The 23207-nt window shown below is 39.8% G+C and overlaps 1 protein-coding gene across 2 annotated transcripts in view; it reads right to left on the bottom strand.

The window, feature by feature from the left end:
* Positions 1-23207, bottom strand: part of LOC119196383 (voltage-dependent calcium channel subunit alpha-2/delta-1) — a 48937-nt gene that overhangs the window by 13009 nt on the left and 12721 nt on the right. For both annotated transcript variants that reach the window (XM_062563008.1, XM_037452027.2), the window contains exons 4-21: positions 17013-17072; positions 16381-16416; positions 15396-15525; positions 11189-11320; positions 10459-10528; positions 10044-10094; positions 9743-9842; positions 5938-6096; positions 5259-5363; positions 4718-4796; positions 4356-4405; positions 4184-4273; positions 3999-4073; positions 3819-3899; positions 3598-3672; positions 680-751; positions 399-470; positions 253-314 (exon numbers count right to left, since the gene is read on the bottom strand). In XM_062563008.1, coding sequence (XP_062418992.1) covers positions 253-314; positions 399-470; positions 680-751; positions 3598-3672; positions 3819-3899; positions 3999-4073; positions 4184-4273; positions 4356-4405; positions 4718-4796; positions 5259-5363; positions 5938-6096; positions 9743-9842; positions 10044-10094; positions 10459-10528; positions 11189-11320; positions 15396-15525; positions 16381-16416; positions 17013-17072 — 1499 coding nt within the window. The remainder of the gene's footprint in view (positions 1-252; positions 315-398; positions 471-679; positions 752-3597; positions 3673-3818; positions 3900-3998; positions 4074-4183; positions 4274-4355; positions 4406-4717; positions 4797-5258; positions 5364-5937; positions 6097-9742; positions 9843-10043; positions 10095-10458; positions 10529-11188; positions 11321-15395; positions 15526-16380; positions 16417-17012; positions 17073-23207) is intronic.

The following is a 23207-nucleotide window of genomic DNA, read 5'->3' as shown; positions in this document are numbered from 1 at the left end:
AATATCCTTTAATTTCAACACAACTTATAAAGCTCCCACTTTTAATCAGTGAACAGTAAAACATCTTTCAAATGCATTTTCCAACAACCAAGTAGAGAATGCTGTTAGAAACAAGAGAGTGACCTCTGTTGGCTTAAGTAGTGTCCTCCATCAGCTGAAATGTTCTCTAAAGCTAGTGGCACTGCATTGTCTTTAGTGAAGACAGCTTAATGGACCATAAAGAAATATTACAAAATGACTGACATTGCTCACCTGTAATCTGTCCCATTGACCGGCGCAAACGTGTAGGTCCTGACTCCTCGGTCTATGTACCTCTGCCAAAGATGAAACCGGTACGGGCATTCAGCAACATAAAAAGCTGTGTAAACTTGTAAGTCCTTTCCAGTTTTTAGTCTTACCTCATCCTGAGTTTTCACCAGTGTGTCAATGGTCCGTTCGCCCGTCTCCCCGTCAATCATCATTCTCCTGGTCTGAAGGGGGACATTTAGAAACAGTGCGTAGTTCAAGCGTCCCTGAATCTGATATACAGAGTATCAGTAGCATTGAAAACATTCTGCCGTACAACCTGATGCTAACGAGCTAGGGACACGAAGTAAAACGCATGCGGGGAACGACCATCTGTCCCTTTCCTTGAGTGTGTGTGTCTAGCAAAATAATTCCATGCATATACACACTCTACCTCCACTTTGAGGTCATTTTCCAGCTCTGCGTCTAGGAAGTCGAGGGTAACAGGTTCCTGGAATTTAGGATTCTGTGGAAAGGATGATATTGCAGTTTGTAAAGTGACGACATTTAGGAAACTTGGACACAGCCTAACCCAAAAAGGAGCCCTATCGGCTTCTTCCGAGGGGTTTGGGTGGAAGCAAAGTTATTATTGTAATCTAAAATCAGCTGTATTGTAGTGGACCAGTGAACCATTTTACAATTTGTATTCAGAGATGCTTCCTCTTTCTATAGCAATCAGCCATTTTGAGTAATATGTTTGCATCTTAAAGCCGGGGTTGCATTGTATGAACAAATGGAACGTACTATTTTTTTGTTGTACATTGAAGCGATTACAAAATAGTTTCTTAAAAAATTAAATCAAATCAATAGTATATAAATTAGCAGGTACCATATGGCGGCGTTTTGATAACATATTGGTGACACCACACCACTGACTCAGATTTGATACAAAGTGACTCTGGACCCTATTAATGTCTTCTCTTAAAAAACCCTATATGTCTGAGTGGCTTTATGACATTATTAAATGGTGGCAGGAATCTAATGCTTCTCTATAAAACAGCAGTACTTGAAATCTAATACCAGCCTTTTCACTACAGCGATTGTTCAATCTGTGACTCGAAATGTGGGCTGACGCGGTAAAAGCTTAAGAGGCCTTTCTGCATCGTTTCTTATTTTTACGTTGACATATGCCAACAATGAGTCAGTAGATCCATATAAATGCATTTCAACTTTGAAGAAGGACAGGGAATGATTTTGAATGTGAAAATAAGATAATGGTGTTAGTGCATATAGTATATATATATATATATATATATACTGTATATAAGAAAAGCAATAGACTAAAAACTAAATTCATCAAAAACCTTCATTTGAGTTCCTTACATTTGATGGCAGGTGAAATGAAATGAAGCAGCAAAGGAAGGTGAGGAGAACAAGCATCTCAACATGAACATGAGAAAAGAAAGAATAAAAGATCAAAAGGTACAACACTGAATGAAACATCAAGCATATACAAGAGAAAGAGGAGAGGATATAAAAAAACAGGAAAAATGAAAAAATCGAAACGAAAAATACGTAAACAGTGATGACTTTTGGTGGAGCAAAGAATACTAATACTACTGTAACTAGGGAGTTAATAGGAAATACATACAAACATAATCAAATGGAGGACGTGTCACTGCTGAGAATGTCAAAGAATATGTGCAAAGGGCTGAACGAGACCATATTTATTCATTTGATCTGCCATTTAGCCGATTCAATGAAGTGGTGAATGACTGACAGGCTCAGACATAGATTTTTTCCATCAAAGTTTATATTTAAAATAATAAAAGGTCTGCCCTTAGCTGCAGGTTGCTCCTCACAGGGAACAGATTGGTCCTTGAAGTCTGAGAAGATGGATTTTTGTGTGGTATGTAACCACACAGTTCTTGCATGATCTTGTGCTCTCCCTAGCACCCCTAATATTATATTTAATTCCTGCAAATACAACTGAACTATTTCTATTTGAGTGTCATATTTTATGTCATCCAGTGTTGTAGACTAGAGCAACTTTCCCCCTCATTCCGGTATGTTCTATTGATCTGACAGGTGACTCACTTCCTCTCATTGTCAAAACTTACACAAAAGAAATACTACTAATACGTAACAAAACACATTTGTAATAAACAATCAAATGTTTATGAACAGAGTGATCATTACAAGCTATACAAGAATGTAATAGATCCCAAAAATGATTTATTATGGCCAGCAAAAATCGAATTATTAGCTACAATCTCTGTTACTACATGTATAGAGAGAATTCTGAGGGGAAAGCTACGGGTCGACAATACAAAAGACGTCTGAATCAGCTATCTTTAGGAACTACTTCTGCAATCTACAGTACTTGTTCTTCGTCTCACCTCATGAAAAGTGACAGCATACTTATTACTGAGCCTGAGCCTTCTGTTACGAATCCTTTTCTGGGAAAGTTTTGAAAAGATGCACAGTGATGCATTGATTTGTTGTTTTGTGTCGTACGTAGAGTGGGGAGTGTTGGTTTCAGAGCCCACCAACTACATTAATTGTGTCAATGTCTCCAAGCTGCATCTCAGTAGCTATTTAGACACACACATATTTGTTGACTGGTTTCAGTCTGGGTAAAAAAGATTATGAGGAAAAAAGTAGAAAATCCCCTTTATTCAGGAGAGATGGGAAGAATATGCTCTGCAGTATGTCTCTCTTCTTTATTCAGAAAGGAGCTTTAAGATTACTTATAAGAACGATACTATTGATATGGTACCGGTTGAAGATTTCTTTTATAATTGTTGAATATTTTCATTCAAACTAAATCTTTGAGCCATGTTAAAAACATTAAAGATAATGCATATGATAGGCTAAAAGCAAGATAGTACATTAAGTGCTACTACAAAATAATCGCATTACTCCTTTTATCCTAGAACATATAATCTACAGCATATAAAGAAGGGAATAAGGATAGAAATGGACATTAAATTAAATTCGGAGGTGTACCCCTTTCTCTTTTAAACATTATCTCTTTGCTATGCCACAGTCTCTTTTATTCTTTCATTCTAAAATATAAAAAATTGCAGCCTTCACATCTATTTTGGCTCGCATGATAATGAGTGACCTTCAAGCCGACATGTGAGGACTGAAGGTATCAAGTCATACTCTAACTGGATAATTCATAACTTTTATGATGATTCATGGTAAGGTTCCAGCACATAAAAGTATGAGGAGGACTTGATCCATCTGCTAGCCTGCATATGATTCACTGCGACAAGCAGTTCATGTTTAATCATATGGAATAGTTAGAACATGATGTAATGCTGAGACCTGGACCTGTTGAGTGATGCATAGGCTCAGGTACCATACCTTTGGCAGAAGATTGGGGTGAAGCAGGACATATCCATTAGGATCAATGGCAAAATAGTACCCATTTGGACCAATCTGAAGAAAACGATTAACAGAGGAGGGAAATGTTAAATATCTAATGGAATCATATCACTCTCTAATTCACCAACGGGGAAACTTTGCCAGTCACAAGAGTTTTGATTTCCTAGCTGTATTTATCTGCATGTGGGTGTTGGACTCACTGTGAAGCGTGGCGTGAGCTTCTTGATGTCATTCAGAGACACGTCAATTCCCATAACGCCAAGAATCAATTGATTCTGGTGCTAAGAGACAGTATGAAAAAAAAGATGAGTAACAGGAAAATACAGCATCCACTCCCACGGATTCCACTTATTATGTGCTCATGTATTTATTTAATGCACCTCGCCATTCCTGTCATCTATGGTCTTTGTCTTATTGAAGACAGGTAATGTTCCAGTAATGACCAGACCAAGTTCCTGATGGAGAGTCAAGCAAATGCACTGTTCAGCTCAGGAATCTTTTTAAGTTAAACAAACACGGCAGAAACAATATTCTCATAAAATGAACTGGAGAACACAAACAGTACCAGAGCATCGAGGTATACATTAGTCCATTGGACTTGTTTGGCCTGCTTGTCTGCCAAAACCATTGGTCTTCCCAGGACATCTAGGTACTCCTAAAATGAAAGCACATTTTCCCTGATTAAAAGTTCCATACATTTTATGTGTTATACAAAAAATAGCAAACCATAATCTCACCTGTGTGTTTATTCTGATAGCCCCGATGGAAGGAATCTCATAGAAGTAACCTGAGAAAATGATCAGACATCATTTTGCTGAAACTTGATGTCAGGATCACACGAAGGTGAGATGACATCAGATGTAAGCAGATGGCAAAGCTACACAAGCAACCCCAAAACATGGAGCAAAGCAAACGGCCTGCAATACTGCAGTGGAGACCACTGCGTAATGACATCAGGACACGTTAGATGAGTTAATAAGGTCTTTACGGTTTGATCGTCTTTTTCCAAAATGATGTTCAAATCCTTAATCTACTACCAAACTGACAAACTGAACTGAACAATATTTGGTAGTGGTGTGTGCTATGACCCGTGCTGTACCTTTGTTGGAGCAGGCCATCCACTGAATCGGCCCTTTATCATAGTTGTGCTGTCCTACTGAGAAGGTGAAGATCCTCACCTGGAGCACAAGTTTCAATTCAACAATATGTATCATGGCCTAAGCTCTTGCAATGTACAAAATGCCATATGATTGATGATTTGTCTTGTCCCAAATGTGACTGTCAGATCATAGATACACAAAAAAGATACATATGATTTAAGCGTATGCTTTTTTATTATAGTGCTATAGTAATACTTGAAATTAACTACAAATAATAATCAAATAATTACAAGCAAAAAATATGAGAGATTTTGATCTAATGAGATTGTGTCTTCAACCTTAAGAATGAGCATATTTGTGTAGTGTGTAAGTGAGACGGTCTTTGTTATGCATAATATGTAAAAAAAAAACGTGAGGAAATGCACACGGAAGTCCCAAAGGGAGCGCCAAAAAGCCGAGTCTAAGAAAAACTACAACGGGAGCACATCCACATAGCTAACGGCAAATCATGTGTTTCTGTAAGTGTGTTTGTGTACGTACCTTTTTCTCAGCATTGTACTTCTCTAATATGGCCTGAGCTCTTTCTTCTCCTCCGTCAGTAAACAGCATAATAATCTTGTTGCAGTTTGCTCTACTCACATTAGTCTAATCAAAGGAAAACAAAAGATTTTCCAATTAAACCTTTTTTTCCCCCCACTCATCTTGTCTGCTCGTCCATCCGATTTTGGTTTGGGAAAAACACCAGTTAACACATTCATACACTTCATGACCTGTCTAACGTCACCGTCGGGTCAAAAGCAGTGATTTCCTCCTGTCAATATGGACAGTCCCCGGAGGATGAAGCCAATTACCGTTGCTGACCTCCAGAGGTTTCCTTGTATCTCCCTCTCAGAGAAATTCACAATCCACAGGGTTACAACTTTCTGTTTTGGATAGCCCAATTGTCTTTTATCTAGTGCAATGCTTGTTGGTTGAATTCAAAATGATCAAACATTGGATGCTATGAACCTGCAGCTGATGGCAAAGGCTTCAAATTGTCAAAAGTGGTCATCAAGTCTGACACCATCATAACCCAGTAACCCCAAAGTATTTTTTTTAAATGTAGACAGCTTTGTTGAGGTAACACTTCCAGCCAGCAGATGGCAGTAAAAGACAATGACCAAAACCTATTGTGTGATAAAATGACATGACTTGAAAGAATGCAACTTGAAAATCTCACCGTAGAGAGCTGCTCAAAAGCAAACTCAAAACCTTTTGTGTAGTTAGTAATTCCTTTAGCTGTGATGTTCTGAACGGCATCCTTCAGCAGTTTCTTGTTCCTCACGTTGGCTTGGACCAGATGTTCGAAACACGCCGTCTTCTTCACCCTGGTGTTAAACTGGGAAACAATCAGTTACAACCAACAATTACTCATAGAATTACAAAATGTCTGCATATTTAATAAATACAGCACACACTAACACTCCCACCTGGACTTGGATGCTATCAGACACATTCATCAAGCCCCACTAATTGCTTCACATCCTGGGAGCTCAAAGATTTGGTATCCATGGAAACAAGATTCTGCTATAAAAGGTTAGGGTTAGGGTTGGTTATCAGCAACACCATCTTTTTTTAAAGGTGCGACCTGCTCATTTCCGTCATACTGCACACATCTTAACCAAAAGCCCGCCTCCTTCTGTTGAGAGGCACACTGATGATCTGTGTTTTCATCATTATATCATCTGAAGAGGAGCGAACAAATTGTCAGTGAGCGAACAGTAAGGACAAATTCAATGAGCTCATAATTCCATCGTTATTGTGCGATTCTGAATATCTAAATAATGTGATTGAATGCAGGGTCTATTACACTTCTGCTCATCCACCATGAGGGATCCTTCTTTTGTTGCTCTCTCTAATTTTTTTCCATTTTCTTTGTTTGGGGGGATTTTTTCTTGTGCCAATGGGAGGGTCCCGGGACAGTAGATGTAGCGTTTTTATGGATTTTCAAAGCTGTATCGGGGAAATATGACATTTGCGTTTTATAAACAAAAAAACAAAACAAATTGAATTGAAAAATAAATTGAACCATGACAATGAGCAAAAATTACAGAATAAACTAACAGAATATATAATAGCAATATGTGAAAGAGATGCGACAGTAGTGTAGTTAACCAGCAGATCTACTGTGTAACAAAACTCTTCCAAAACAAAACTGCACCTCATCGATCTATACTATCACTGTGTCTCTGTGAGCTGGCCAAAGGGAGGCTGCAAACACTGATCCAGACTGACAAGCAACCATATGGCTGTGTGGGTGTGTTTGAGCGCGTGTCTCCAATGAGCCTGACTGCTTGGAAGTTGCTTTTAGATTGACAATAACAGACATACACATCTCCATTTAATGGAAAAGCAATATCACAACGGCTATGATTTGACAAAAGACTGAATCAGGGCGACAGCGAATAAACATGCACGCACTCACAATGGAAGTTCACATAATTGCCCTCATGCAGCAGACGGGGATCATTTATCACATAATCTATTAAAAGGAGACGTGAGGAAGGTGTGTGTGCGTGTGGGTGGGGGGGGGATGTGTGAGGGTGAGAAAAAGGAAATGACATGAATAGGACATAAAGGAGTAGGGAGAGGGTGTGAATACAGGTTTTAAAAGCAGAAGAAATTAGCTGACGTGTGTCTTTGACTGTCTCCAGAAATGAAAAGTGTGTATCCGCCTTGCGACGTGGATTCACTGCAAACTTTTATGGGTTCTTCCTCGGCCCATACCAGACCATTCTGAAACTAGTTTTTCCATCAAAAAAACGACTTGGCAGATATGGTATTGATCTTGCATAGTGAACTACACGACATATAAAATCTGATTATAAAGATTTTCTCTTTTTTTGTTGTAAAGAAATGTGTCAGCCTTTGCAAAATTGTTATTGGCCTTGCACACATATGTCAATACAATCTACAACCAATGCCACTGTTCCCCTTGTGATCCTATTACAACAGCTTTGTGTGTGTGTGATGGTCCAGGTAATGGATTAGTGATGTCACACGAGAGAGAGAGAGAGAGAGAGAGAGAGAGAGAGAGAGAGGGGGCTAATCTTTAAATCCTAATGCAGCAGGACTCACTGCTTTGCTGGTTTAGTGCTCTGATTTGCCCAGACGTCATTGCACACTGCTGGCTAACACGGCTCAACAGGTTGGATGAAGGTGAAGGAGGTCCAGGGAGTTAGGAGTGTGATGGAAAGTGAGAAGAAAACGAGCCAAAATAATTTCAAATTTAAACGTTGAGGACAAAGTTGGAAAAACCGACCATCAGCATTCGTCTGACCGACCACATGAAGAGTGCGAGCATCTTCCTGGACTGAGGGCCAGTTTTGTCCCTGGGCTAGAGTTAATGGCTAAGGATTTATGGGTAATATCCGAGATTGATAAAAGTGTCAGGTTACAAACCCCCAGAGCCAGGCATATGTGTGTCTGTGTCTGTGTGTGTGCGTTTGTGCGGGTAAGTTAGCCAATGACAGAAAGGTGAAGATAAAAAAAGAGGGTGAAAAAACTCAACTCAACTCAATTCTGGTATTTACTATTTCTTTTTGTCTTATTTTGGTAATTTGGGAAATCCTTCTTTTTGGCAATATGGGATACGTTACAATACTAAGATCTGAAAATGTGGTAACATAAAAAAAATAAATCAAGCATACGTAGTTTTAACGTGCAGGGAAGGATTAATAGCAATATTTTGAGTGGACCCCCTTTCAGTTTTACCTCCAGACCACATTAGCGTCGCATAATATAGCTCGTTTCAAACTTTTCTGACTGTTCTTGTTTCTCCTTCTGTTGAAATTGCAGCATTGTCTAAGTATTCCCATATTTCAATAACGACTTTAGTAAGGACAATGTCATTGTAATATAGTAAAAAAATTGTAATAAATGTAAATGATCCTTTTAGCACCTTTTTAAAAGGGTGCCTCTCATTTTCCTGGGACCACTAACAGCATCGTTTCTAAGAAAAGTGGAAAAACAAATTAAACAAAAAAGAAAAAAGTACAATTTGAATCAGACTCTTCGCGAATCTCTCATTCTGTCTCACTTTGGTAGACATACACATAAACACACACACACACACACTCTAAGCTCCCCGACAGATTCGAATAATTGCACATCCTTGCAGAACCACGAGTCTGCTGTGAAACCGAATACATTGTGTCCAGGACAAAGGGCCCCCAAGAGAGGAAACACAGTCTCTTTTTTCTCTTTTTGCAGTGAGATAGAAGACGGCTCCATTCTGTATTACAGTCCATCTCAATAAACACATTCACAACCACCCACTGCAGAATCACAAAATTAGCTCTTTTTGAGTTCATTCACAATGTGGAAGTTCTGAAATAGATGGACAGAACTTAAAAGCTGGAACGGGGGGGGGTAGAAGTGATCGGTGGGCAAGAAAGAGGAAGCATTGAGAGGGGGAAACTTGTGTGTGAGGAGGAGACGGAGCGTGTGGTGCACACGGTGATCCTTCAGTGACACAAAGCGCTGTCTGGAGGAACCTTAAATGGCAAATTGCCAGGAGGAATGGCTCGTCTCAATGATGAAAGGAAAGAGTGATCGAGTGATCAAGAGGGTGATGAATGAGTGTTTCCAAGTGTTCCCTCTGGTCAAAAGTCCAGATTTAACACTTCAGAGCAGAAGTGGGAATGTACACACATGCGCCTGCACACCTACAAACCCACACACACGCAGAAGGTAATCCTGTACACCAAATAGAGCAGTGGATATTTCATTAAAGGTCCGTTTCAGGGTGGCCAGACCTGAGAGAAATCCATATTTCATTACTTGTCATCCATCTCTGTCTCTCCTGTCCGCATGGGAATGTGTGTGCGGGTGTGTGTTGTGTATCTGCAGGGTTACGTGCACAATGTCTTCATTTGTGTATCTCCAATCAAATGGGAACATCGTGAATCCGTCCGTCACTTCGGCCCCGTTGCCTCGCACACACTGACTTCCCCACAGTCAGTGATGGATGAAATAATACTCACATAAACTACATTGACGTAGTCGTCGTCAGACAGAGTCTCCAACATCTCACTGACGGAGGTCCTGATCAGCTTGAGAGTCAAGCCAGACACACTCCCGCTTCTGCAACCACAACAAAGCACCCAACAGCTTCTCACTGCAATTTGTCTGCTCAATTTTTCATGCTCGATATATCATTAGAACTTCTGCCTTGGGAAATGCATTACAATATGAGGAAATTATAGGAGGGCAGTTGATGTAATCTGGGGAAATCATGACTGATGTGAGGAGGTCACAGATCAATGAGGCTATAAAGTAACTCACGCATCCACAAGGATTAGCATATCTTTAGGTGAGGCAGCTCCTTGAATGTACCTAGTAGGACATTAATGAATGAAAGAAAATCTGGTCTGTGACACGTACACACTCTCTGAGCAGGTAAAATATGTTCAAAGCCAACGCAATCCTATAATATATTTTAAAACACAATATTACCTACACATTATACTTTGATTCGTAATGTGTGCACATATACATATTTAATGTTGGGGAACATTGCTGACAGTGCTATAAGAATGTTATTAACAATACTCCATGGATACACATTATGACATTATTACATACAAAACAATAAAAAAGCCTACACAATATTTCATTCAATATATCATATTTACTGTTAACATGACCAACATTTAAATCAAGATCAAACTGTTTCTATTTTATCTAACAGTTGTCTCACCATGGCCTCCTGCGGACATCATAAAGATCAATTTTACTCAGGGTCTTGCGAGAATCCATCCAGGGAGAAGCTTTCAGAGGAGATAAGATAAGATGTGTTTTAAGGTTAATAAAAGGAAAAGAATAACATCTGACATCTCTGACTGAAGTGTTGATCTGCAAATTTCTGACAACATGTAGTGACATATTCCATTCAGCAGTGTCTCGTGCTGAATCAAAGGACTTGACACTGCTTTTATTAATATTTCCTTGTGCCATCGTGGCTTGATAAAAAAAAAGCAATTGTGTATGTGACTGCCTTGTGCACGAGGTTAAAAAAAGTGAGGAATGAAGAACAGGAATACTATAATATACATAAACCTTTGCATAAAACTATAGTGTCAATGACGACAGGAAATCTCATGAATAGAAATAGCTTAGCACAGACATCACTCTACAAAAATAGAATCACACAATCTTCAACACAGACAAAATCAGTGCAAGTTGAACGAAGAATATTTATCGAGTTCTTTTGCTCAGTGCTGTGGGAACAAGCACATTTTAGGTCAATCAAATAATCCTTGTGCACCTCTGAGTTGATAATGAAGGAAACACACACAGCTTGAGTCTCATAGCAGCAAATGCACAAACTATTTCGGAGGCTAAATAATCCTCCAGAGTTGTCCTACGCCGTGTCACAAGCTGCCCGCCTGCGTTAAAATTCAGAGGTTTTTTGGGGGTTGTTTAATTACCTGGATAGTAGCGAGCTAGCCCCGTAGCGCTGCCATACACCTGCCAGAGCAGAGTCGGGTCGTCCTCTCTGTTCTTTCTAAACACCTCCTCTAATGCCTCCGACCAGTCCAGTTCATTTAGCACAATGGTGGCTAAAAAAACACACAAATACATATCAAACCTGTGCTGAAAAGACGGATACACCAGATAAATGCAATACTGTTAACAGATCAGTGTGTGCATTCTGAAATAATGACCAATAAACATATGAGCAGGCCATTGTAGACCGTCCATGACGTGTACATCCCAGATTTACAAATGCATTAAGACTCACACACAAGTCCGCTCAGTCTGCCTGAGCAAACATGAGGCGCGCACACCCAGCCGGGATGGGATTTAGCAACAGATACAGAGCAGAGGTTAGCTAGCAGTGAACTTTGTTTAATTTGACCTGAAACAATCGATAACCTGTCTGTGTTTGTATGTGTGCATGCATGTGATTGATAGCATGCGCTCTGAGAGGCAACCCACATCATGGATGTAATGAGACAGCACCCAGGCAGCTCAGAGCTATATAACACTTACTAGGATGGATGGAGACACAGCACATGCCACAACTCTATCCCTGATCAGTCTGTCTCTTTACTGTTCTTCTTCTGTTCTGTCCTTTCTTCCCCTGAACCAGTGTAGCACTTTTTATATATAAGATTTTACGTGAGTCTGAACATGCGTGTGTGGAAAATATTGGTATTCTGTATTGAGTGTGACGTGGCTCATTGATGTGCAAAGCAAACACCTCATTTGCATGCTATCCTCTAGAGGGGGGAGTTAATGAATCTGTGGTTGCCAGGACTGAATGTTTTTTATTGTAAAGGAACAAGAGAGAGAGAGAGAGAGAGAGAGAGAGATAGAGAGGTAGAAAATAACATTGAAGCCATTGTTATTTAATAAGACAAGTGTGATTTTTAAGTAAAGGTTCATGAAGACAGACATTGCCATTAGCTAAAGTATGTAAATAGCAAAATCTCTGTATAGTAAGATATACACAGAATATATTCACACATGCATACATTGTCTACGCATACACAAAAAAACATTGCTAAACAAGCAGGCCAAAATCACATCTAAACCAGTGGTAATATTTTCTTTAGTGTTTCCCTTGGTTTTGAAAACGTCTGACTTAATTCAGGATATTTAATGAGCTGAAATCCACCATTGCTTCATAGGGGATACAGTATCGCCCCCTCAGCCATATTGCCACTGATACTAATGAATTCCCTGGCTGCACTCGGCACGGCTTTGATGCCACACTGAATCTACATCCTAGGATGACTTCATCTCAGTTGGATACCAGGGGTGCAATCTACTTCACTATCAAAACATGGATCAATTAATACTAACATTTAGGAGTACATTGTATTTCAAGGCTTTAAAGAAGGTAGTGCATCGGTCATAATGGACATTAACCAAGAACTTATGGAAAAACCCCTGTGATATAGATATGGTTTTCCTCTGGTGGCAACATGAATCAATATTGTAGCACGGTAGCAGTAGTAGGAGGTAGGACTGGGCCAGAGCACGTGGGTGTATATAACAGGCCATTTTTAGATGAATATCATTTATTTAAAAATGGGAGCTAGTTATGACGACAATGCTGACACGCTTTTATTTTCTGGAAGAGAACAAACCACCACAGCTATTGTGACCTCTCTGTCCCCTGAAGAGAACGTCTGCTTCCTATTGTACACTCATCTCACATGACATGCTGCTGCCGATGGAAACTGATTTCATAAACTTGCTCCCCAATTTGCCCAGAAAATCCAATTTTCTCCAGCTGAGCAAAGGCTATTCCTGGAACATTTATAGGGTAGAGATAAAATTGGAGATTTGAAACTGCAAAAACGTATAAATCCTGTGTTTATTTTTTTTTCTCAAGGCAAAACACATACTTGTGCATGGGTGCCCAAGTCTGACACACTGTACGAGTGTGTGCGCGTAATAAATACACACAAGTGGGACTATTCTTTGAATATATTCTTTTAATAAACACGGGCCAATCTTATACCGTGAGCTCATACTAACTCTAGCCTAATCCTGTTAGCTTTAAGATGGTTCATATAAGTATCCTAACCGCTTGGGCTGCGGGGAAAAGTCTGTATCGTCAATTAGTTTTCATTTAGAAGTTATGTCAAAAGAGCTGTTTGGACTTTTAGGAGAGTTTTAGAGTTTTAGAATAATCAACACATTTGTCGTTGGTTTAATCCCCTGATCAAGAAAATATATATTGAAAAGATTAATGAAAAATAAACATTAGAGTCATCTTTGAGTCCTCCGCAAATAGATTGTTTTTTTCATCTCACTGAGATCAGACTTCTCCCCGTGAACAGGTCCAAGCAGCTCAGCGTATCTATGTATACATATGCTCATTACAGGATGACATGCAGCCCTAATTATGGCCAGAGAGGTGTCCCTGGAGCATGGCACTGAATGCTTCATGTGATAAGAACATAACCAATGTGCTCAACATGAACAAATGAAAGAAGAAAAAGAAATGAAAGATATTCAAATACAACACATCACGGTTAAAATATTCAACACACCATTCTCAAGTCGTTTGAATTAAACTTGATCCGTGCAAAATGTCACAGGGACACTAGGGAATCAAATTCCTCTGAACCACTCAGTAAATGTCACCACATAATGATGAAATTATCAAAAATATATCTTTTTTTGTTTGGGATAAACGTGCTGTAACAGATGCATAACAGTTTACACGCAGGCATAAACAATACTGTTAAAGTGCAACTCACAACAGGATCATGGCCATCAAACATGTATTGTACCAATTAGTTTTATATAATTTATATATTTACTGTTTCATCTCTTACCTGGTCTTGCTTTGTTGGGCCTTACTATTGAGCTTTCTGATGTTTTATTGTCTTACTTTAGCTGCTTTGTCTGTCAAACATCTTTTCTATGGTGATATATGAATAAAGTTAATATCACTACTATTAATGAACCTTTCTTAGTTGTAAGAAGGTTTGTCCCTGTATTGATCAAGGCCTCAGTGCCACGAGCCTTCGGCTACTAGGCAACGTAAACTTGTGTTATGAAAGAAGCACAATTTCTCACTGTCACAGATGGATCAGAACAAAATAAAAAGGGAGCAAATTGGACTTTTACCGATCAGTGATGATGTTTTTGTGACATTAGCCGATGATCCATATGGGCAGATACAAATACCTTTGTTGCAGGATTATACAGTGTACAAGACCATTCTTTCTTGATGCTATGATCTGGTCTGAAGCATTGTAGTATTGCTAATGAAGTATTATAAGCTGCTTAGTGGAAATGTTAACTGCTCTAATAACTAGTTATGTTGTTTTGATAGCATCCCCTTTAAACAAGGGGATTTATCTAAGTTTCTCCCCAACGTTACGTTTCATGAGAACACATCATGATAAAGTTATTATTTACCATTTACCAATTCGCTGAACTGAGTCTGAATGTATCATATAATGCAATCAAATTATATTGTTTTGTGTTAGCGGTGCTGCCACGGTTACCAGCTTTCCTGTCAATTTAAACGAGTTTGAATCATTTACAATGTATCATTATTGTAAATCGATGACCACAAAGCGGAAATGCAGATGTATTGATCCTATATTTCACCTTATAGCCGCGGGCAACGTCTGTGACGGTAAACTGTGTAATTCATGCGCAAAACCGATGGTGGTTCCACAGAAATCTGAACACCTGCACTTCTGATTCTAACAGATATACTTGTCTATCTATCTATCTATCTATCTATCTATCTATCTATAGGGATCATCATGCTTTTCTTCATACATCTCCCTGTCTGTATTGATCTATATATATATATATATATATATACTGTATATTATCATAATATGAATTTAAACATAGTTCCAGATAAAACATTGCAGGATCATTGTTAAATAGCAATACAGATGCTTTCGCAATATATCAGTCAACTTGTATTATGCTTCAATTCATTTGAAGCCTTGTGAAATCCAAAGATAATTTTTCAAAACATTGATTGCTTTACTAATGGTGCATCACTTTCTTTTAAACTATTATTTTACCATGGGAAAATTTGCCAGAGGGACAATCTTTTAAACAACATGTCATAAAGGTTGGTGTATCACTTGTATCCATGGAAACCATTGGTTTTGTGTGTGTGTGTGTGTGTGTGTGTGTACTTACAGCCATCATAGATGTCAGTGGGGATGTGGACAGCCGTGTGGTTGTAGTCAGTCAAACGTTTAAACGATGGATCCTCTTTAAAATCCGGCCGGATCCTATATTTTCTTCCCTCCGTCTCATTTGCATCCAGCTGAGGAAAACAAAACAATCGAGATGCAGACACGTAATGCGTACCGTAGGTTTAAGAAACCACAAGAGGCCCTTTTTATTTCCATTTCATGCAGTCCTTGATTTTATTTAAAAGCACAGGACTGACTATAATCCTTATCAACTCATGTCTCATGTGAGAATGTCAATGCTTCACTTTTCACACCCTGCTCGTTTAAGAATAAATAGCATCATCGACTGTTTTCCTATTATCTTTATTCCTCGCTTTCTTATTATCTTCACTTGGTAGGAGTAAGAGGAGACAGCATGATTGTCCATGCCCCTTGATTTATAACTCCTAGTGTGAAATCACTAATATACATCGATGAGAGCAATACAGACGGGGAGATGTATAAAGAAAAGCATGATGAGATATGAAGAAAAGAATGCAGGGTATACAGGGTGTGAGGTGGAGGAAGGGAAAAAAGAGCAGGAGGGGGAGGGGAAGAGTTGCTTCCTAATAAAGCAACAGTGTAGCCAGCTCATCCATCTCATCTGTCAATTAGAGGAAGAACATGGCAGAAACCTCTTCACCTGAGAGAGGGCGGGGGGGATTGAAAAGAAGCTACATTGGGAAAAAAGCCTGGAGAGAAGGCAAAATAGGGAGGGTTTGCACTAAAAGGCTGAGGCAATGATAGAAAGCAAGAATGAGAAAATACGACACCTTTGTGTTGAATAGAAAAAAAAGCAGAATGGAGGAGAGGAGGGAACAAGAGGAGGGCCACGGGAGGAGAGGGAGGGGGATGTGTGGCAGCAGCACATTACCGACCCACGTCTGAGTGTGGCATGCGTGTTTGCAGGGGCTAATATGGAAGAAGAGCAGATGAAAAGCACTCACATTGTCCTTTGCGTTGTAGTAAGAGATTTCATCACCCTGTAAACAAGGAATAACAAACCCTGTCACTTAGTGGCAAAAGCTTCAGGGTGTGGCACAAATATGTCTAACATTGATGCGGTGGAGAAAAGCTTAATCCCTTGGCAAGTGACATCATTGATATATTCTCCTAGTTTGTGCTACCAATCAATTAATACTGTAAGAATTAAGCTCTGTCGAGTTTTCCTCTTTTTAAATCTTTAACTGTGTACCTAAAGCCATTCCCATGCTCCAATCCTCAGCTTAGACAACATCTATAACACTTAAATTTTTATCTATGACACAAAAAAAATCTTTACTTTGCGTTCTAATTGCGTGGCACTGCAATTCTTAGAAATTAGTGTCTGTCTTCTAAAAATGAGGGGCATAATGAGTCATAACAGAGAATATAATATGCAATAAACCAATTTACGTGATGGAGATATAATCGCTGCAGATGACACAAAGATTAAATCTATTCAGATGTAAAGAGGAAGTTATGGCTTGTAAATTCAGATCAGGGCAGAGCCGTTAATGCTTCTGAGGATCACCTCGTTTTACACAAATGCATTATGTAAAACACATACATAAAGTATACATATACTTGTGCAACTTACCTCAAAGTCGTCTTTCCACATATGCTCCATCTGTAGCTTCTCCGCAGCTGTGGCCAATTTCTGGGGGAGTAAAATAAATCAGGGATTCAGGTCACAAAGCGAACAAGGTATGCCTCCTTCAGAGTGTCACGCATAATTATAGAGAGCCTGAGCAAAAGAGAGCATGTTAAAAAGCACGATGGAGACCTTCCCTGAGACTCAGAAGTGATTATGATCACATTTTAGGAGCTCAAACCGCAGGGCTGTCACAGTCGTACTCCTAAAGGCCACACCGCACTGTAGTGCTGCCAATGTGAGGTTGTACTGCAACAGACTAGTGCGTTTGTTGGTGTACGTCTGAGTGAGAGAGTGTGTAAGCCGGAAAAACGATATGAAGTAAAAGTGTCAGTAGCATGAGAAACAGCAGAACCCTGAATAGAGTCAACGGCAAATTGACCTGATAGGCTGTCAATCAAAATGGATGCTAGTGAATAACAGGTGGATATAATTGTAATTAACATGAGCAGTGCTCTAATCCTCTGACATGCACAGTGCACACACATTCACACTTAAAAACAAAAGAGAGAAGTATAATAGTGGAGTAATAAATTCCCCATACTGTACAGTTTTACTTCACAGTAAAAGAAATAAAACAGCCAAACACATTCAAACCACCACAATTGTATCACTCTGGGAACAAATGACTGCCTTAAGTGCTCTGCAGAGATCCAGAGGAGTGCTCATTTACAAATGAAAAATAACTGGTTTGGTGTGTGCACTTATTACTGTGGGAGGATACTTTGATATTGAGACATATTTCAACATTGCTTTCTAATTGCATAATACATCCAATGCTTTAGCTGTCTTTCTTTATGTATACTCACCGTTTTTTCAACAACAGAGAAAAGAGGGCATAACACCAACAAGAAAACAAAAATACAGAAATGGGGAGACAAAGATCTGATTTCTACATATTACAGTTAATTTGTGTGTTATTTCCTGCCAACACTGCATTCTCTGCACGTTTGCCATATCAAATGAAGGAACATTTTAGATATAAGCCTTGTTATGCTTGAGACAGGACAAAAAAAACGGTGCATTGCATCATTGCATTCACTTGATAAGATTTCTTTAAAAAAAACCTGAAAAAAGACGAGACACTGATAAAGGCCACAAGCCAAAACAGACACAAGCCAATGCAGGTGTTCAATAACACTGGGGATTGATTGTATCAAACTTCATATTTCATATTTCATTCATATTTCAATCTCCATCTGTTGGACTGTGCAAGTAAGCTTAACAAAGGTCATGTTAGATCTGTACATGAGTAAAGACTAGATTAGATGCAAAAGTCTGTCTGCTGTCAGCAATGATTCTATTCTTTGGCCCGTCCTGGACTCTGCTCCAGACCTGTCGCCATGTACTCTGCACTAGCTGTCAGCAGCTAAATATTCCTCCCATTTCAGCCATACACACACACACACAGGCAATGACACCAGTAGTTAAACGCATCATGTTCGCTATGTGCAAAAATGACTACTATGAATATTAAATCATTTCTTAGGACTTTTTAGGTCCGTGTCCATCAAATACTCAACCATTAGAAATATTTAATGTAGCTTAAGCGCAAGTTCAGTCAGGAAGACAACCAGTCTGACTCGGTTTGCCTCCTTTGTAATTACTCTATCAGCTGATTGGGGGCGTGCACATTTTAGTAACCAATCAGATTCTACACAAGGTTTCCTTAAGCCAATCACGTTGTCGCTGTCAATCTTTAAAAGTGTTCTCCTCTCTATTGGCTGTCAGCTGTCATTTCAGCGTGTAGCTGAAGTGACCCTCCTCCACCCCAGTCACCTCCTGGTGGCGTCAGCGTTGTTTCTGGTTTGTCATCAGGTTGCTGCTATTCCTTACTTCCTTACTTCCTTCCTATACCACCTCCACCAGTGTCTGGACTACAGGGGGATTGGGCTTATTGGACCTCACTATCCCTGCCTTCAGGGATAGTACGCCATGATGGGGTCCAATCGCCAAAGACCTTGCACAATTAATATTTTATGCTTGTGTAATAAATTATTGTATTACTATTAAACGAGTCGCTCCTGATTGAAATACATTTAGAGTAGTCTAAAAAACATGTCAAAGTTGAAGCCAAAATGCAAAAAAGTGAAATTGGATGCCTTGGGAAAAAAGCATAAAACCCTTTATTTTCAAATAGCCAAGCCACCGCCAAGCACACATTTTCTATTCATCAGACACCCCAAAAGAATTCCGCTGCTTACTTTGTTATATATGCTTTTTGAGTGTGCCAAGGCTTTAACTATTCATCTTAAAAGTTAATGTGAGTGACAACTACAGTGCAAACACCTTCAAGGTGGCAATATTCAAAACTGTAGCTCTGTATATTGTCATTCAAAGTGTTTCATGAGAAAAGGAAAGATTTGATTTAAGACTATAATAAAGCAAACGCAGCATGCTGAAAAGGTCATGCGCGGAGGTCCTTGTCATTAATGTCAGCTAATGTCAATCTAACATCACACCATGTCACACCACTGAGCTAACTGAGATGTATCACTCTGCTTAACTCTAGAAATCAAAACATGTTTAGTTTGCTGAATGCATGTGTAGGTTTTCACTGAAAATGTATGTAGAAATACAGAGTGTGTTAAAATATGGATATTGATCAGTTTTTCTTCTCCCTCCCACACTTATTGCAAATAAACATGCACATGCAAATAAACAGACACACACACACACACACACTTACACATACACACGTCTAAGAGACCAGACCGACAGGGTTGTTAAAACATTAATGACGGGGCTTTGACGAGGCTCCTCTTCCCTCTGGGAGACACGGCAGAGCGTGTGCAGGGGGGTTGGGGGGAAAGAAACTAATTATCCTTCTCTTTTTTCTCTCTTTTCCTCGTTTGTGAAGCGTGTTAACAGCGAGAGCTTATCCACCAATCAAATCTACTTTAAACTAGCGAACCTTGACTTGATGGGACCGCTGCCTGAGTGGCACCTAGCCTCTCTAAACAGCTCCTTACAGAGACACTGTGAGTTGTCATCTCTGCCAGTTGACTAGAAGAAAGCATTTCTCATTTGAAACACACATTAAATGCTAGAAACCATTTAGTTAAAGGCAGCGCTAACACACTCCCAGCACCGTGATCTTGCAGCTCATTAGTCTCCCTCTCACATATTGTGACATACATATCGCAGCCCCACACTATAATGAGTCCATTCTGTCAGTGGATGACCACTGCCGACCTGAGGAGAGCCCCCGCTCCCCTGCAGATGTAATGGGGAGAAGGAGTAGAGAGACTGGGAATTGGATTGAATTGGATGTATGGGCACAGGGCAGTGAAAAAGGAAAGAGGTGCTTCAGTGAGAAAAAGGTGCAAAGAGCAAAAATAACTAAATGGCAATCATGAAATTTTACATTAGCGAGCAAAGGCGATTTGTGGTACTTATTGGTTATATGTTATTCCCACTTGGACGTAGAAGGGTCTTATTACAAACGCAACTTCTGGAAGAGGATCCTAACAACCAAATAGGGCACATTAATTCATGTATCTTTGTTTACCTTGATGCATGACGTCAGAGCAGGCCTGAGTGTTTGATGTTTATTGCCTGTTCTCACCCGTCTTAGTTGTCATTCTGCCAAGGCAGCCCAGCAGCACACCATGCATTTAGTGAGAAAGCAGAACAGGGCTTAAAGGATGGACGAGGACGATGAGACAGGCTCTGCTAAACCTCACCGGGCCTCCCAGACACAGACAGCGCGTGTGTGTGTCTCCACACTCCTCAAATGAATCAGCGATGCAGAGCACACTGTTTCTCGCCCAGGAAACAGAGCAATACACACGAGTAGTAGCGGAGTAGAAGATCATTAACACCCTCATCCAATCTCGTATTTTCGTTTCCCGTTTGATGTGTCCGCATTCATGAAGGCTCATTTTGTCATTAGGAGTCCCAAGCTAAAGCGAGGGCGAGTGAGTAAACGTTGTGGGAGGTGTAAAGGGTGAGTATGACAAGCAGAAAAAAAGAGTAGTACAAAGAATATAGATGTGTAAAATATAGTTCGTTATAAGTTCAGTTCAAACAGAGGAAAATGTAACTCTAGCTCAGATCGGTGTTGGTACTTGTCATTAGAATTTAGCTCAAGCGAATGAACAGTGGGATGAGAAAGAGATACGTATACAAGGATGGTTGGGGGTTGTTTGGAATGATGGGGCAAGAGGTAGATGATTGAAAAGAAGATGTGAGATCGACAGACAGGAACAGACAAGACTTCGGGATGGGCAAGTGGGAGTTATACAAAAGAGCACAAAGCATAGTAACGAGGACAGAGGGAGAGATGAAAGACTGAGGTGAAAGAGTACAAGAGAACCAGAGGTCAACAGAGATAAGAAAAGGTTGATTTTCTATTGTAGTTTGGCAGCGGAAATAGACAAAAGGCAAAGGAGCTGGGCACAGGATAGATACGGTAGACTGGAAAAAGAGGGTGTCAAAAACAGAGAAATGCAAGAAGGATGTGGGTAAAGGGAAAGAGGGAACGTGAGACGGAGAGAAAGAGCAGAGAAATCTGAAGCTCACGAAGCCCCCGGAGAGATCCGCGCTGCTCCACATGACTTCTCTCAGAGGCCAAAGCCTCTGATGGCAGCAGCAGCTCTGCAGGCTATTTTGCTCTGATCCCGAAGAAGAGTGTCTATCTACTGTCCACATCACAGACTTTGGATTGTATGACACCCAGGTTTGCTTTTTACAGGAGAATCTGCTGAGAATTCTTAATGAACGGTTTATAAGTTGTAACTAATGGATTCATCAGTGGTTAACCCTTGTGCCAGTGTTCGTGGGTCTAGCGGACACAGTGCATTTTGGAGAGTTTAATTCAACACAATGTACGTTAAAATACTCAACAGATATTTACTTCATCCCAGTTACAATAACCTAGTATGGTTAATATTAGAGCTCTAAGTTGGTTTATTCACACACATGAATTAAAGCACTACTCATTTTTGGCTTGTTTTTTTTAATGAAAATCGAATTAATAAAGGAAATAAATTATAATCAAGCCATGAGTGGTACATAAGATACCAGGGACGTGAGAGCCATATACACAAATAAGGAAGAGTTTTCTAGCAGTTCCTGCCTCCCACAGGGATTCTGTGTATTCCCCTCTGGAACGGAAAAACTCCTGCAAGAATAACATGTAGGCACGTAATGGGTTTGGTACATTTCTGACCCTCTCTGAAAACACACCTTCCTTCTGACTATTATTTATTCTTAATAACTGACATACATGTTGGCCCTGGTTGGATCCTTAACTCAGTGGCAGCCATGCGCTGTGGTTCATTTTTTGGGCCAGAAGAACCATTACATTTCACCATTTTATGTCATCCATATTCATACACTTGCTAGCTGATGACTAAATAGAGCTGTTCTGGAACTAGCTGTTGCTCAATCTCATCCTCTTCATCAAAGTAAGAATTTTGTGAAATGTGAGCCTCACATTCTAAAACCTCTTCCTCTCAATCATCATCAAAAGTGTATCTCTCTTCTAAAAAACAATTTCATGGCCCCCTGAGCAGAGAATCTTTGATCAGTTTTGATAATGCTGTATTTATTGTGTCTCCTAATTTGCAGCTGGGATTGAGTATAAGCAAATAAAGATTGATTCCCGCAAGAGAGAGGATAAAACATATGGGAATGTGAGAACAGGAAGGTGTGGGTGCTTGAATTTTTTAACAACGTTGCAACCTTGTCCGGGAATGAAAGGGTGAAGAAACTGACAATCTCACACAAACACACGCGCACACACACGCTGCACTGTTGTGATCCACCAACTCAGCTCGGATTTTTTCTCAATGTATGTATAAGACACTTCTCCCCTGGCTTCTATAAGTCTAGCTAGAATGTCCTATCTGCAAGGCTCCGTTTCTCTTTCTATCTATCTTACTGTCTATTACACACACAAACACACACACACACACAAACATGAATGCAAACATGTGCAGACACCCCTTGACTGTTTGATATGACCAGAGCTAAGCGGAGATGGGAGGTCGAATAAAATCTGCTCTGGAGCCTGGAATATCTCTGATCGTGTCAAAGCCTCTGTTCATTACTTTGTTATGTTGGCACACACACACACACACACACACACACACATAAAAACATAATAAGGTCTGAAGACTGTTAAACACATGCACA

Source organism: Pungitius pungitius, chromosome 6 (genome assembly GCF_949316345.1).
Source record: "Pungitius pungitius chromosome 6, fPunPun2.1, whole genome shotgun sequence".
Classification (NCBI taxonomy): Eukaryota; Metazoa; Chordata; class Actinopteri; order Perciformes; family Gasterosteidae; genus Pungitius; species Pungitius pungitius.
This window is presented reverse-complemented; position numbering and strand designations above follow the sequence as displayed.